Genomic DNA, 15,485 nt, shown 5'->3' on the forward strand with positions numbered 1-15,485 from the left:
AGCTGAATTGGGAGGTAGAATGGCGGAGGACCGGACCTCTGGCTTGTCGACCCAGTGGTCAATGGAGCAGCTGATGCAAGTTATCCAGGAGGGCTTCGCCAAGCAGAAACAGGACTGCTTGGACCCGATTAAAGAGACAATTTCGCGGCTGGAACTTAGATTGGATGCCCAAGATCGGGCGATCCAGAAAGTAGAGAAGGTGCTGGCTGATCAGGAGGAACATCAAACAGCGGTGGAGTTGGAGGTGGGGATGCGAAGAGACCAGCAGAAAAGGCTCCTGGAGAAGGTGGAGGACCTAGAGAACAAGTCCCGCCGGCAGAGCTTAGGGATCATTGGGCTCCCGGAGGGATCCAAAGGAGCCGATGCTGCAGCATATATAGTGGCCATGTTCGAGAAGCTGCTGGGGGATGGGGCATTCCCCCGACCCTTGGAGGCGGACAGGGCTCACAGAGCGCTCGCGAGGAAGCCGCGAATGGGAGACCCCCCGAGGGCAATGGTGGTGAGATTCCGTAGATATCTGAATAAGGAACGCGTTTTACTGTGGGCCAAGCAGACATGGAGCTGCAAATAGGACAACAGTATCCTGCGGATCTATCAAGACCTGAGTGCGGAGGTGGCCAGGAGAAGAGCGGGGTTTAACCAGATCAGGTCAACCCTTATCAAGAAAAAGGTGAAGTTCAGGCTGTTGTGCCCAGCCCGCCTCTGGGTCACATACAAGGAGCAACATTTCTATTTCGAGTCGGCTGAGGAAGCGCTGGACTTCGCGAAAAGGAAAGGACTGGTGTCGGACTGAGAACTTTGAACTTCTAATTTTGCTGTAGTGTTTATGTTTGAAAAAAAACAGTTTCTTGCTTTTTCGGGCGTTATGTGTAATGCCTGCTGCATGGATCTGGGGCCAGCTGCAGAGCTGAGTGAGGTAAAGTTTGCATTTGCACTGTTGGGGAAGGAGGTGTGTTCATTCAGGTGCTGGATCTTTTGCTTGAACTTTTTTTTTGTTTGAGTTCAACTCGGGTTTTTTAAAATCTCTGTCGTACAATTGTGTTGGGATTGTTTTTCATTTAAATATGTATGTATGAGCGGGCGGGGGTTGGTGGGGATGGAACAATAGGTGGGAGATTGGCGCCAAGGGCGAGGGCCACCAAGCTAGCTGGGCGGGCTAGCTTACAGAAGTGTAGTGGGGGATGAACAGATACGAGGCTTATCAAAGGGGTTGATTTATTTTGTGCTGTTACGGGAGGGGAGGAGGGGGGGAAAATGTTCTGCTGACGAGGGAGGGACTTTTGCTGAGGGACAGAGAGGGGGTCGGGGCGGGAGCTGCCTGGGGGCAGGCTGGTGGAGGAGTGGGCTGGCGACTGGCCCAAGAGAGGGGATGGCTGATTGGTGAAGGGGAGGGGCGCTTTGAGCCCCCCAACTAGACTGATCACCTGGAATGTAAGACGGCTCAATGGGCCAGTCAAGAGGGCTCGCGTATTCACGCACTTGAGAGGACTGAAGGCGGATGTGGTAATGCTGCAGGAGGCGCACCTTAAGGCCAGCAGAATGCTTGCACAGCAGCTTAGAAAGACGGAGGCAGCCAGGGAGATATGGAAACTAAAGGATGGCGACGGGAACCTGGTGGGAGACTCAGCAGGCGTGAATAAGGTGTTTAAGGATTTTTATAGTCGGCACTTCCTAGGGTGGCTGAATTTCGCGAAGGTCGACGGGGAGCTGGTAGAAGGGCTGGGGGCCCCGATCGGGATTGAAGAGATAGTGGAGGGTCTGAAGGCCATGCAGTTGGGTAAAGCCCTGGGGCCGGACGGGTACCCAGCGGAGTTCTATAAAAAGTTCGCTGGGATATTGGGGCCGCTGTTGATGAGGACATTCAATGAGGCAAGGGAGAGAGGGGTGCTTCTCCCGACAATGTCACAGGCCACGATCTCGCTGATTCTGAAGCGGCATAAGAATCCGGAGCTGTGTGAGTCCTACAGGCCGATATCTCTATTGAATGTGGACGCCAAACTGCTGGCCAAAATCGTTAAGGGAAGGTAGTTGGTGTCCAATGTAAGAAGGGTGCTAAATGCGATCATGATGCCCCCAGAAGGTAGGGAGGTGGAGGTAGTGGTCGCAATGGACGCAGAGAAGTCTTTTGATCGAGTAGAATGGGAATATCTGTGGGAGGTACTGGGATGCTTCGGATTTGGACAGGGCTTTATTGACTGGGTCAGGTTGCTGTATCAGGCTCCTGTGGCGAGCTTAGGGACGAACAGGACGACATCAGACTATTTTAGGCTACATCGGGAGATAAGACAGGGGTGCCCCCTCTCCCCACTGTTGTTCGTGCTAGCTATAGAGCCGCTGGCAATTGCACTGAGAAGGGGTTGGTCCGGAGAGGAGTGGAACTCGGAGTCTCACTTTACGCAGGCGACCTGCTCCTGTATGTATCGGACCCAGTGGAGGGGATGGAAGAAATCATGAGGATTCTGGGGGAATATGGCTGGTTTTCGGGGTACAAACTAAATATGGGGAAAAGCGAGATGTTTGCGATCCAGGCAAAAGGACAGGAGAGGCGTCTGGGGGAACTGCCGTTTACAGAGGTAGGGGGAAGTTTTAGGTATCTAGGCATCCAAGTGGCGCGGAAATGGGAACGGTTACACAAACTTAATCTGGCCCGCCTGGTGGACCAAATGAAGGACGATTTTCGGTGGTGGGACACGCTCCCGCTGTCATTAGCTGGGAGTGTCCAGGCGGTGAAGACGACGGTCCTTCCGAGATTCCTGCTTGTGTTCCAGTGTCTCCCCATCTTTATCCCACGGACCTTTTTTCAACGGGTTAATAAAGTTATCACGGGCTTTGTATGGGCGGGCAAGACCCAGCGAGTAAAGAAGGGGATGCTTGAGCGGAGCCAGGGAGAGGGCGGGCTGGCGCTGCTAAACTTCAGTAACTGTTATTGGGTGGCGAATATAGCCATGATCAGGAAGTGGGTGGTGGGGAGGGGGGGCGGGGGTCGGCATGGGAGCGTATGGAGGCGGCTTCTTGTAAGGGCACCAGCTTAGGGGTGTTGATAACGGCGCCTCTGCCGTTCCTGCTTGCACAGTTCTCTACCAGCCCTGTGGTGGTGGCAGCCCTGAGAGTCTGGGGCAATGGGGGAAGCATTTGGGAGTGGAGGGAGCATCGGTCTGGTCCCCAATCTGCAATACCCATCGGTTTGCCCCGGAGATGACAGACGGCAGGAATTGAGAGGATGGGGGATATGTTTACAGAAGGGAGCTTTCCTTGCTTGAGGGAGCTGGAAGAGAAATTGGATTGGCGAGGGGAAACAAATTTAGGTACCTACAGGTGCGGGACTTCCTACGTAGACAGGTCTCAACCTTCCCACTGCTACCACGAAGGGGGATTCAGGATAGGGTAGTTTCAGAGTGGGGGTGGGAGAAAGGAAGGTCTCTGACATCTATCAGGAGCTCATGGGGTCAGAGGACATGCAGACTGAGGAGCTGAAGTGCAAATGGGAAGAGGAGTTAGGAGGGGAGATAGAGGATTGTCTCTGGGCGGATGCCTCCACAACACGCACCAGGCTCAGCCTGATACAGTTCAAGGTCGTTCACCGGGCTCACATGACTGCAGCCCGGATGAGCAGATTCTTTGGTGTAGAAGACAGGTGTGCAAGGTGTGCGGGGGGGCCGGCGAACCATGTCCGTATGTTCTGGGCATGCCCAAAGCTCAGGGGATTCTGGCAGGCGTTTGCAGACGTCATGTCCACGGTGTTAAAAACAAGGGTGGCGCTGAGTCCGGATGTGGCGATCTTCGGGGTGTCGGAAGATCCAGGAATCCAGGAGGAGAAAGAGGCAGACGTTCTGGCCTTTGCTTCCCTGCTAGCCCAGAGACGGATACTATTAGCTTGGATGGACTCAAAGACCCCGAAGTCGGAGACCTGGCTATCGGACATGGCTAGCTTTCTCTGTTTGGGAAAAATCAAGTTCGCTTTGAGAGGGTCACTGTTAGGGTTCGCCCGGAGGTGGCAACCTTTTGTCAAGAAAATTAATCGTCAGCAGAAGGGGGTTAGTTTAGTTTAGAGTAGGGGGTTAATAAAGGTGGGACCTGTAAGGGAGGGAGATGGCTTTTTGCACTACGTTTATAGACTTATGTATATTGTTTATTTTGTCGTAAACCAAAAATACCTCAATAAAATGTTGATTAAAAAACAAGAAAGCATCCGATATATCTGCATCACAGCCTGATAGGGCAACTGCTTGGCACAAGACCGCAAGAAACTTCAGAGAGTCGTGAACACCGCCCAGTCCATCACACGAACCTGCCTCCCATCCATTCACTCCATCTATACCTCCCGCTGCCTGGGGAAAGCAGGCAGCATAATCAAAGACCCCTCCCACCCGGCTTACTCACTCTTCCAACTTCTTCCATCGGGCAGGAGGTACAGAGGTCTGAGAACACGCACGAACAAACTCAAAAACAGCTTCTTCCCCGCTGTTACCAGACTCCTAAACGACCCGCTTATGAACTGACCTCGTTAATACTACACCCCTGTATGCTTCACCCGATGCCGATGTTTATGTAGTCACATTGCGTACCTTGTGTTGCCCTATTATGTATTTTCTTTTATTTCCTTTTCTTTTCATGTACTTAATGATCCTGCTGACGGGAGTGGATGGAAAATTTCAGCATTCAGATAATACGGCCAGCATTATAAACTCTCTCTACACCCTGTTACAGTCAGACCTGGAGCAGTTGCCTTGGGAAGCCATTTTCTACCTGTGATGAACGGTTACTGCCTTGTCATCATGTAAGGTGATGTCCCCTTTAAGACCGGGCTTGGAACCCTGGGGACTCCGCCTCTGGCTCCGCCCATCTGTGAGCCATATATAAGGGACTGCCTTGTGGGCTGTGCAGCAGCTAGCACACGTCTCGACTCTAGCATAGTTCTTAGTCTATTAAAGCCTTCTTTACCGTTTACACTCTAAGCGTCGTTATTGAGGGTACCTCACTACCCCTCCTCTCATCGCCGTAATGATGCGCGCCCAAAACCAACGTTGCAGGGGGATCGCACGTTATGAGGTTGATCCAGATTTGATTTTTATCGACATCACTGGGAGTTAAAATCTGCCGGGTTCTTACAGGCCGACAAAGCAGGAGCAGAAGTAGGCCATTCGGTCCCTCAAGACTGTTCCCCTATTCAATCCATCCGATGTGTTTGTGTTTTGAATTTCACGTTCCTGTCTGTTTCAGAGTGTTGTTGTAAGCATATTCCTGTTTGATTATACGTAGGGATGCGCTTAACAATTGTGAGCATGTACGAGTGAAGTCAGCGGCAGCGTGGTTTTTCAGTATAGCCACGGGGAGCTTGTGTATAGTTGTGTCTAACTTAACAGGGAGAATATGAAAACTCCACACAGGCAGTGACCCGAGGCCAAGATCGAACTCGTGTCCTCAGCGCCATAGGCAGCAGTGCTAACCACAGCTCCACGGTGCCATCCTGAAAAGCACAGGGTGTCCCTATATGCGGACGACCTGCTATTGTATATATCGGACACATTGGAAAGCATCGGGGATGTTATGGACATTTTGGTGAAATTCGGTAAGTTTTAAACATGGGGAAGAGTGAAGTCTTTCCGATTCAGGCGAGGGGGCAGGAGAGGAGATTGGGCAAGTTGTCGTTTAAGCGTGTTGGGGCGTGTTTTCGGTATTCAGGTGGCGCGGGGGTGGGAGCAACTACACAGGTTGAATCTGGCTCAGTTGGTGGAGCAAATGAGGGGTGAATTTAAAAGGTGGGATTTGCTTCCGTTGTCATTGGTGGAGCGGGTGCAGTCTAAGGATAACGGTGCTCCCGAGGTTTTTGTTTGTATTCCAGAACCTCCCATTTTTTATCCCCAAGGCCTTTTTCAAAAAGGTTAACTCGTTGATATTGGGATTTGTGTGGGCGGGGAAGGCCCCTCGGGTAAAGAAGGCGTTGTTGGAGCGAAGGTGAGGGGGGGCGAGTTGGCCCTGCCAAATTTAATGAATTATTATTGGGCGGCAAATATAGCCATGGTAAAGAAAGCGGGTCGTGGTAGTGGGGGAGGTGTCGGTTTGGGAACGGATGGAGGCAGCCTCTTGTAAGGGTACTAGATTGGGAGTGCTGTTGATGGTGCCTCTGCCGTTCTCGTCAGCCAGATACTCTACAAGACCTCTAGTAATGGCAGCCCTAAGCGTCTCGGGACAGTGGGGACAGCACTTGAGGCCTCAGGGGGCCTCAGTTTGGGCCCCGATCTGTGGGAGTCACAGGTTCGCTCTGGGGGAACTGGATGGGGGTTTTCAGGGTTGGCAGTGGGTGGAGAATGAGAGGTTTGGAGATTTGGGACTGGATTCTCTGATAATGTGGCTAAGAGTTGACGCCGTTGCGAAAATGGTGGAGTTTCATGAGGCATCATCGGGCCTCCAGGAGGAGCAATTAAACGGGCCACAAGGGGCTAGCACGGGTGCAACGGAAAGCGACCGAGGGAGCGGCCGCCGATAGGCGGGTTGCATCATTGACGCGACGCCGCGGCAGCTGATTAACATTCTCCCCCCCCCACACTCAGCGTTGCAGGCAAGATGGCCGCCAGACGAGCGGCCCCGTGATTTAGGGACGGCAAGCTGGACACTCTCTTGGACGCCGTGGAGGAGAGGAGGCTGGTGTTGTACCTTGGGCCGGGACGCAGGACAGCAGGCGCCATTGTTCGGCGTGCCTGGGCGGAAGTGGCAGACGCCGTCAGCGCCGTCAGCGAGGTGGCCCGCACTGCAGACCAGTGCCGAAAGAAGCTGCCTGACCTCCTCAGGGGAGCCAGGGTGAGTACCCAGCACTGTGCCCCTGGCACCAACCCCCATACACCCCACAGACATGTGACCTGCCCCCCCCACCCCTTCCCAGGGGGACGGTCGGACCCCCATCCTGACCAACATGGCGGCACCCACACATGCCAGCCGCAATGCTGGGTGCCCAGTGCTCTGATGCCATCAGAGACCACACACCCTGGGCTGCATGCCCCCAGGAAAAGTCTGTGCATAACCGTTGGGAGTGGGAGAAGACCGGGGGAGAACCACCAGAACTGCATCCCCTCACTGAGGCTGAGCCGAGGACATTGTTGGCGGGCCGGAGGAAAGGGAGGTTGCCGATGCGGAGCTCGGAGGTGCGCCACCAAGTGAGAACCCCTGCTTGTATGTGCCCACCCCACCCCCTCTACCCACCCCCTCACACCACCCCCGCACCTCACCCCCTCACCCCATCCCCCCTCACCCCACCTCCTCACCCCACCACGCTCACACCTCCCCCTCCCCACCTCACGCCTCACCCCCATCCCTCTGTCTAACCATGCATGCTGTCTTGTGTCTTGCAAGGCCAGCGGCGATGGTCCCAGTCCAGCCGGTGACCCCGCCCCCAACCAGGGGGCCGGTGTCCCCCAGGGATCCAAGCACCGACGGGGAGGGCATCCGTAACAACAGCCATCCAGCTGAGTCGAGCCAGGAAACTATGACCCAGGGGACGGAAACACAGGGGACAGACACAGAGCACACCACGACACCGGAGACCCCGGACTTCGGGTCCGATGAGGACATAGACTTTGTGCCACTGCTGTCTCCTACACCCTCCACCATCTCAGAGATTATCTCTTCAGCTGGGCTCTTTAGTGAGGAAGCTTCTGGGACACTTGCTGGTGCGCACCACACAGCCGCTCCGGTACAGCAGGTGGAGGTAGGAGCAGCCGATGGCCCGGAAGGTCGGAGGGCAGTCCGGCCCCAGCTAACGAGCTGCCGCCCGGACGGGTCCCGGGTTCCTGGAATATCCACTCACACCCATAGTTCCGGTGCAGTCAGAGACCCAGGGACTAGAGGAGGGGATGATGGCCGGCTTCCAGCACCTGCGGGCCCAGGTGGAGGAGTCCAACCGCCTTCAGGGAGTGGGGCCGGTCATGCGTGCCACCCAGGCTGAAACCGCACAGGTGTCGTCTGCGGTGAAAGCACTGGGGGCAAAGGTGTTGGACATGGGTCGGGTTATGCAAGGCCTGGGGATACCTGTGCAGGTGGGGGCCATGGCTCCCCACTCACAGGCAGCCATGTGCCAGAGCCAGCTGCAGATTGCAGTGGCACTCCTCAGTGTGGCCCAGTCCCAGCAGGACATGGCCCAGTCCAGAAGGCCATGGCCCAGAGCATCGGCACCATTGGCCAGGTGCTGGCCAGCATCGCTGGGATGGCCCACTCCCTGAGCTCCATGTTCAGACCCTGGTCGATACCAGAGCAGGCCACCAGGACTGGCAGCGCCAGATTGCCGGGGGGGTGGAGCCTTGGGGGATGGCTCCGCTTGCACTCCCGTCCCATAGAGATGCCCGGGTGGCCATCGGGCACTCCGAGGGAGGAGGGGGTGCTGGGTCCCGTACCGGTGCCTCCTGCAGGGGAGTTGCTGGAACAGCTGGAGGCTGGATTATGGGAGGAAGCCTTGAGGAGGGTGAATGGGTCCTATGCGTGTGCCACTCTGAGTACCATTCAATTTATTGTTCAGTTACGTCCATAGAGCGCATATGACGGTGTCCGGAATGAGTTTGTTCTTTGAGGGGGTGGGGGATAGGTGTGTACGGTGTGTGTTGGGGCCCGCGAATCTTGTTCACATATTTTGGGCCTGTCTGAAGCTGCAGGGATTTTAGCGGGGGTTCGCTGACGGGATGGCAGAGGTACTGAGGGGAAGGGGGTTCCGAGTCCAGAGTTGGCAAAGTTTGGAGTGTCAGATGACCCGGGAGTCCAGGGGGGGGGGGGGAATCGAGAGGCTGACGTCCTGGCCTTTGCCCCTCTCGTAGCCCGGAGACGGATCTTGTTCCGTGGAGGGACACGGAGCCTCCGAAACCAGAGGTATGGGTGAGCGACCTCACGGATTTCCTTAGATTGGAGAACATTAAATTCGCCTTAAGGGGGTCGATGGAAGGGTTCACCCGGAGATGGAAATCATTCATTGACTTCTTCCAGGACAGTTAAGTTAGCAGAGGGACAGGGGAATGGGGGGTGGGGGGTATTAGGGTTAACTGGAAAAAGTGGAGGCAGAGAGGGTGGGGGGTATGGGAGGGAGGGTGGGGTGCGGTTGTCGGCTATTTATTGAGTTGTGCTTTGACCTCCTGCTTATTACCTGTTGGTTATCTTTTTTCCTCCAGGTTGTGGTTTGTTTGATGTTTATTTATCAATGCCTTAATGAACATATATTTTTTAAAAGTTTGACTGCACCAATTTAACTGTCTCAATGCAGTTTGAGGAAGTTCTGTTTCATTCGGGCAGCACGGTAGCACAGTGGTTAGTCACAATAGCTTCAAAGCTCCAGTCCCAGGTTCGATTCCCGGCTTGGGTCACTGTCTGTGCAGAGTCTGCACGTTCTCCCTATGTTTGCGTGGGTTTCCTCCGGGTGCTCCGGTTTCCTCCCACAGTCCAAAAGGTTAGGTGGATTGGGAATGCTAAATTGCCCTTAGTGTCCAAAATTGCGTTTAGTGTTGGGTGGGGTTACTGGGTCATGGGGCTAGGGTGGAGGTGTGGGCTTAGGTGGGGTGCTCTTTTCAAGAGCCGGTGCAGATTCGATGGGCTGAATGGCCTCCTTCTGCACTGTAAATTCTATGACAACTATGATTCCAGTGAAACTCATTTGTGCAGATGAGAATTTCTTTTTTTTTTTCTTAATCTTCGTGTACCCAATTCTTTTTTTCCAATTAAGGGGCAATATAGTGCGGCCAATCCACCTAACCTGCACATCATTGGGTTGTGGGGGTGAAACCCACACAGACACGGGGAGAATGTGCAAACTCCACATGGACAGTAACCCGGGGCCGGGATTGAACCCGGGTCCTCGGTGCCATAGGCAGCAGTGCTAACCATTGTGCCACCGTGCCACCCCTAGATGAGAATTTTGAATGAATAATTAATTGCAACACTTCACGTGCCTGACACACAAAGTGCTCACCTTTATGGCTCTCAAGGATGTTCACAAGGAAGTTGACCTCTTCAGCAATCTTGTCTTCAATGGATTTCTTGCCCATCCCAAAGTCACGGAGTTTTGATATCACAAACCTTCGTGTGTCCTGCCATTGCTTCCCGTCACTGAATGTAATACCTAGAAGTGGCACAACAGCAGCTGATCAAATATTGCATAGAATGGGAGCGTATGTGAATGGAAATCATTTTCATTCATATAATAATAAACATAATCCTTATTGTCACAGGTAGGTTTACGTTTATACTGCAATGAGGTTACTGTGAAAAGCTCCTAGTCACCACATTCCGGCACCTGTTCAGGTACACTGAGGGAGAATTCAGAATGTCCAAATGATCTAGTGGCGGGGTAACACCTTGGGTGGGAGGGAGTGTGTGCCCCCATGTGGTGGAACACCCTCTCCGCATCCATTCCCACCTTTTAACCAGTTATGTTAAGAAAAGCGGCCTTCTCTTCACTCCCCTCCCCATCATTATCCAATGGTCACGGGAGGCAGTTTGAATTGGCCTTAATTGGACAATAATTGGCCAATTATAGGCCTCAATAGGTCAAAGGACCAGCACGCTAGGAGGTGCCTCTGCCACACCTCCTGTATTATGAAGACCAGGTAGGGGTGCGCAGGAAGGTGCTGGGATACCCACCTGGCATATTTTAGGTTACCCTTCCATTCCCCCCCCCCCCCCAAGCTAAGTTCTTGGGGTGAGGGTGGGGACGGGACCTGCGGTGGGGACAGTAACATCCGGCCCTTGGCTACTAACGAGCTGAGAGAGAAGGCGGTCAATGAGCCATAGCTCAATTCCGCAGTCTTCCATCCCACTTTGATATCTGCGATGCAACAAACTGATTGAGCCGAGGAAACAACGCAAGAAAAACACAGGTTCAAATGTTTATGTTACAGTTTGTGGTAATATGTTGTTATTCTTTGCCTTGTGGTCAGGAATGGTCTGATGAGTTGATGATGAAGAAACCACCAATCTTTAGATTGAAGCAAAACTAATTTATGGAATAACGATTAATCAAATAAAGTTCACACACACTACTGAGCTATAACTACTAATAAAGTAAGGTTGAATCTGTTAAACAGTAATCTATAATCTCGTATTAACTAATGATGACCTCGTGTTAACTCTCTCTCTGATCTAAACTACTCCTCGTGCTGTGATCAATACTTCTCCTTTGCTAACATTCCCTGTGGTCTGTATTTATTCTGTGAGCTGGTGGTGCCCTCTAGTGTTGAATTACACTGAGATGTAATAATTAATCCTTCACAGGCGTACCGATATACATATCATTACACAAATGTCAATTACCACATCGGAACGAATATTGGTCAAAGATCGGAATGTGTGGCCTCCCGGCGAATTGATCAGCATGGTCCACAAGAGCCTCCTTCACCGTGTCATAGCCCGCCAGCACCACTGCCTTCTGTGCCCCAAGCACCACTGAAAATACACTTCCGTATTTCTCTGAGAGCTAAAGGAGAGAGAGAGCTTTAATTAGGTTGAATTGTCCTTTCTCGTGAGCGAAAGTGAAGAACGAGTTGTGGGAAAAACAGAGAGGAAACTAACAACTGATTGAGCCTCAAAGCCCAGTCCCTCAATCTGGTGAAAGTTAACGCCTCAGAATCATCGTCGATTCACAACCACCATAACCCGGGATCGCCCCAATAAACATTGGATTTCAGTTGTGATCAAATGGCCTCCTGGGCCATTGGAGGCCCTCGGGTGGTTGAGCTCTGGGCAGGGTGGTACCCTGGCACTCCCGCTGCCACTCGGGCACCTGGGACACTGGCTTTGTCACCCAGGGTGTCTGGGTGGCACTGCCAAGCAGGCAGGGGCAATATCAGGATGCCAGGCTGGCAGTGCCAAGGTCCCCAGGCGACAGGTTGCCAGGTATCAGGTCTGGGGTGTCCTGCCTTTGAGAGGTGGAGTGAGGGGTCCCGAAGATCCCCTGAGAGATGCGTTGGGGCACTGGGGGGTAATGAGGCTGCAGTGGGGAGTATGGGGGGGGTGGTTTAAGAGTTCGGAGCGGCATTTAAAACTGGCTCCCTGAACTCTTCCTGCACTGATGAGCTGAGCTGGTCAGTACAGGGAGTGAGGTAAGTGTGGCCTCGGCAGGCCATTCCTCGTTGAGGGCAAAACAACCGTCTAGTTTGAAAATGGGGTTGTTCTTGACGCTGCAGACGCCAAGAAACACCCTGCTGTATGTTCCCAAAACAAGCCTCTGTTTTCTGGGCATTAATTCGCACCCTCCATCTCCTCAACCTCCTTAATATCACAAATCAGCTCCGGTGCACCGATAATCCTTGTAAACCGACTGGAATTTGTTTTTTGACGGATGGATCAGTCACCAAGCAAGCCAAACTATTTTGCTGGGCGGCAGGTCCTGTTAACGCCCAGACTCCAACATACTGGAGAGGCAGTGGAGTAGTGGCATTGTCACTGGATGAGTAATCCAGAGACCCAGGGTAATGTTCCGGGGACCTGGGTTCTAATCCCACCGCCACTAGATTTGAATTCAATAAAAATCCGGAATTAAAAGTCCCGCGATGACCATGAGTTGCTTTTCGTGAAAAACCTTTAGGGAAGGAAATCTGCTGTCCTTACCCAATCTGGCCTGCACATGACCCCAGATTCACACAGCAATGTGGCTGACACTTAGCTGCCCCTCTGAAATAGCTGAACACGCCACTCAGTTCAAGGTCAGTTACGAATGGGCAACAAATGCTGGCCCAGGAAGTGACGTTCGCTTTCGAATTCAGTGGAACCAACCAACAAACCCTTTGGTTCTCCGGGAATATTTACTGAGAGGCCCTTTTCCCATTCCTGATGCACTCTGGCCTTTTGAAGGGCAGGGGAGTTATCCCCTGGTGTCCCGCTCAATTTGTATCCCTCAATCAACATCACATAAATCAGATTATCTGATTATCACATTGCTGCCAGTGGGATCTTGCTGTGCAAATTGGCGGCTAGATTTCCTACAACAGTGACAGAATACACTTCATTGGCTGTGGAGCACTGAACGAGTGGCCGTGAAAAACACTATCAATGCAACCTTCCTTCTTTCACACTTTCAGAGGCAGGTTTAGCACACTGGGCTAAATAGCTGGCTTTTAAAGCAGACCAAGGCAGGCCAGCAGCACGGTTCAATTCCCGTACCAGCCTCCCCGAACAGGCGCCGGAATGTGGCGACTAGGGGCTTTTCACAGTCACTTCATTTGAAGCCTACTTGTGACAATAAGCGATTTTCATTTCAATTCATCTCTGTCTCCTCAATGTAATTAATTATCTACATAACTCAGAAAAATTCAGGAAGCTTTACTGTCACTATCACTTGTTAGGAGCCTTCTCCCCTTGGTGTAATTAATTGGCTGAACACTGTGCTACCGTGCTGCAGGACAGCACAGAAGCACAGTGGTTTGCACAGTTGCTCCACAGCTCCAGGATCCCAAGTTCGATTCCCCGCTGGGTCAATGTCTGTGCGGAGTCTGCAAGTTCTCCCCGTGTCTGCGTGGGTTTCCTCCGGTTTCCTCCCACAGTCCAAAGATGTGCAGGTTCGGTGAATTGGCCATAATAAATTGCGTGGGGCACTGCCGGCAAAGCAGTGGATCTCGCCGACAGAGAATCCCGCAGGTGATATTTTTTGACCAAGTAATTTTTACACGTGTCGTTGATTAAAGTAAATGTTCACTAGCACACTTGCCTTGCCCAACTCCTTGTGAAGTGACATTATTTTGCAATTTTCTTTCTCCTCCCATTTGGTTCAGTCACAGTCCAATTAGGAACCAGACATCACACCCTCAGAATTTCAGATCACCGACTCACAGAATCTCAGATCACAGGCTCAGAGAATCTCAGATCACAGACTCAGAGAACCTCCGATCACAGGCTCACAGATCACAAAATCTCAGATCACAGATAACAGACTACCGGATCACTGATCAGGAACCACAGATTCACAGATCAGAGACTCTCCGATCACTGACTCACAGTCCACAAAATCTCAGATCACAAAAAGAGACTCACAGATCACAGGTTCACAGATCAGAGACTCTCAGATCACAGATCATAACATTTCAGATCACAAATAACAGACTCTCTGATCACAATTCACAGATAATAGACTCACTGATGAGAGACTCTCAGATCATAAAATCTCAAATCACAAAATCTCAGATCACAGACAGCAGACTTAGATCACAGAATTTCAGACAAGAGATCACAGACTCACAGATCACAGATTCAGAACCACAGTTCACGGATCCAGAATCACAGACTTACAAGTCAGAGATGCACATATCCAGACTCTCAGATCACAGGCTCTCTGATCACAGACTCTGATCACAGACTCTCTGATCGCAGACACTCAAATCAGATTCTCTCTGATCACAGACTCTCATATTTCAGACTCTCTGATCACAGACTCTCACATTACAGGCACTCAGATCAAAGACTCTCAGATCAAAGACTCTCAAATCACAGATTCTCAGATCATATGCTCTCAAATTGCAGTCCCTCAGGTTACAGTGTCTCAGATTGCAGACTCTCAGATTACAGACCACACATTTAAAAATCATCAAAGATGTGCTTCATCTCAAGGTCTGCCCTTTCCTTATTTCAGAGCCCCCCCACATCCCTTCCCCAACCCCTCCACCCCCAGCACATCTCCTTGGGATGTGTAACTGGTAAATCCCCGGTGCCCCGCAGTCCTCAGGGAAAGATTCTCACTAACCTGCATGAGAGACCAGTGCAGCCTCTTGAGGTCCAGTTGGTGCAGGTTGCCGATCAGGGGTAGGGGACTGGGTCCGGGAGGGAGGTTGTCTCCCTCTCCGCCCTTACGCCGTACGAGGGAAACCAGCAGGACAAGGAGCAGCGTTAAGGCCAGTAGGCCCAATGTGTAGTCTGTGGGGCAGATACTGGAGGCAGACATCATATGCAAACCAGAAACAGGGAAATGAGAATCCTGCTCTGAACTGGTCTTGTCTACTTTAAAATGGAACGCCAGTAAAACTGGGATATAAGAATATTTTCTGATCTTATCGTCTGGTTTGGTCCTCCTGTCCCTCCCCTTTCTTAATGATTGCCAAGCAACCCTCTCAAATTCCTTAGTCGTCGAGCAGAGGGATTTTAACCCACACCTTCCCTGTCCAGACAGTTATACTTTAACTGAACAGATTATTGCACAGGACTCTGACCTTACAGTTTCCGATATTCAATAGCGTTTGACCTTGAACAGGGAAACCGTGACGTGCTGGACTGCGTTCCCCTGGGAGTGAGGCTGTGAGGCCTAGCAGAGTCCATTCAGACAGAGAGAAATAGAGAATATGTTTTGGATCCGGACCCACAATTTAGACTGGATCTGAAGCTGCAGGTCTGCTCTTTTTCTGTCGCTGCACCTCAGAATGGCAAAGTACCTGGTTCAAGTCCCACTCGCACACAAAATTCTTCAGTGCCTTACTAAGGGAGGGCTGCACTGTCAGCAACGCCGGGCAGGATTCTCCTTTAGCTACCGGTGA

The 15,485-nt window shown here is 52.0% G+C and overlaps 1 protein-coding gene across 1 annotated transcript in view; it reads right to left on the reverse strand.

The window, feature by feature from the left end:
* LOC140390276 (cytochrome P450 2K1-like) overlaps positions 1 to 15,080 on the reverse strand; it is a 62,147-nt gene extending 47,067 nt beyond the window's left edge. Inside the window, exons 1-3 of the mRNA XM_072475300.1 lie at positions 14,702 to 15,080; positions 11,281 to 11,443; positions 9,941 to 10,090 (exon numbers count right to left, since the gene is read on the reverse strand). Coding sequence (XP_072331401.1) covers positions 9,941 to 10,090; positions 11,281 to 11,443; positions 14,702 to 14,902 — 514 coding nt within the window. The 5' untranslated portion in view covers positions 14,903 to 15,080. The remainder of the gene's footprint in view (positions 1 to 9,940; positions 10,091 to 11,280; positions 11,444 to 14,701) is intronic.
* Positions 15,081 to 15,485: the final 405 nt, after the last annotated feature.

The sequence above is a fragment of the Scyliorhinus torazame genome, chromosome 14 (assembly GCF_047496885.1).
Source record: "Scyliorhinus torazame isolate Kashiwa2021f chromosome 14, sScyTor2.1, whole genome shotgun sequence".
NCBI classification, from domain to species: Eukaryota; Metazoa; Chordata; class Chondrichthyes; order Carcharhiniformes; family Scyliorhinidae; genus Scyliorhinus; species Scyliorhinus torazame.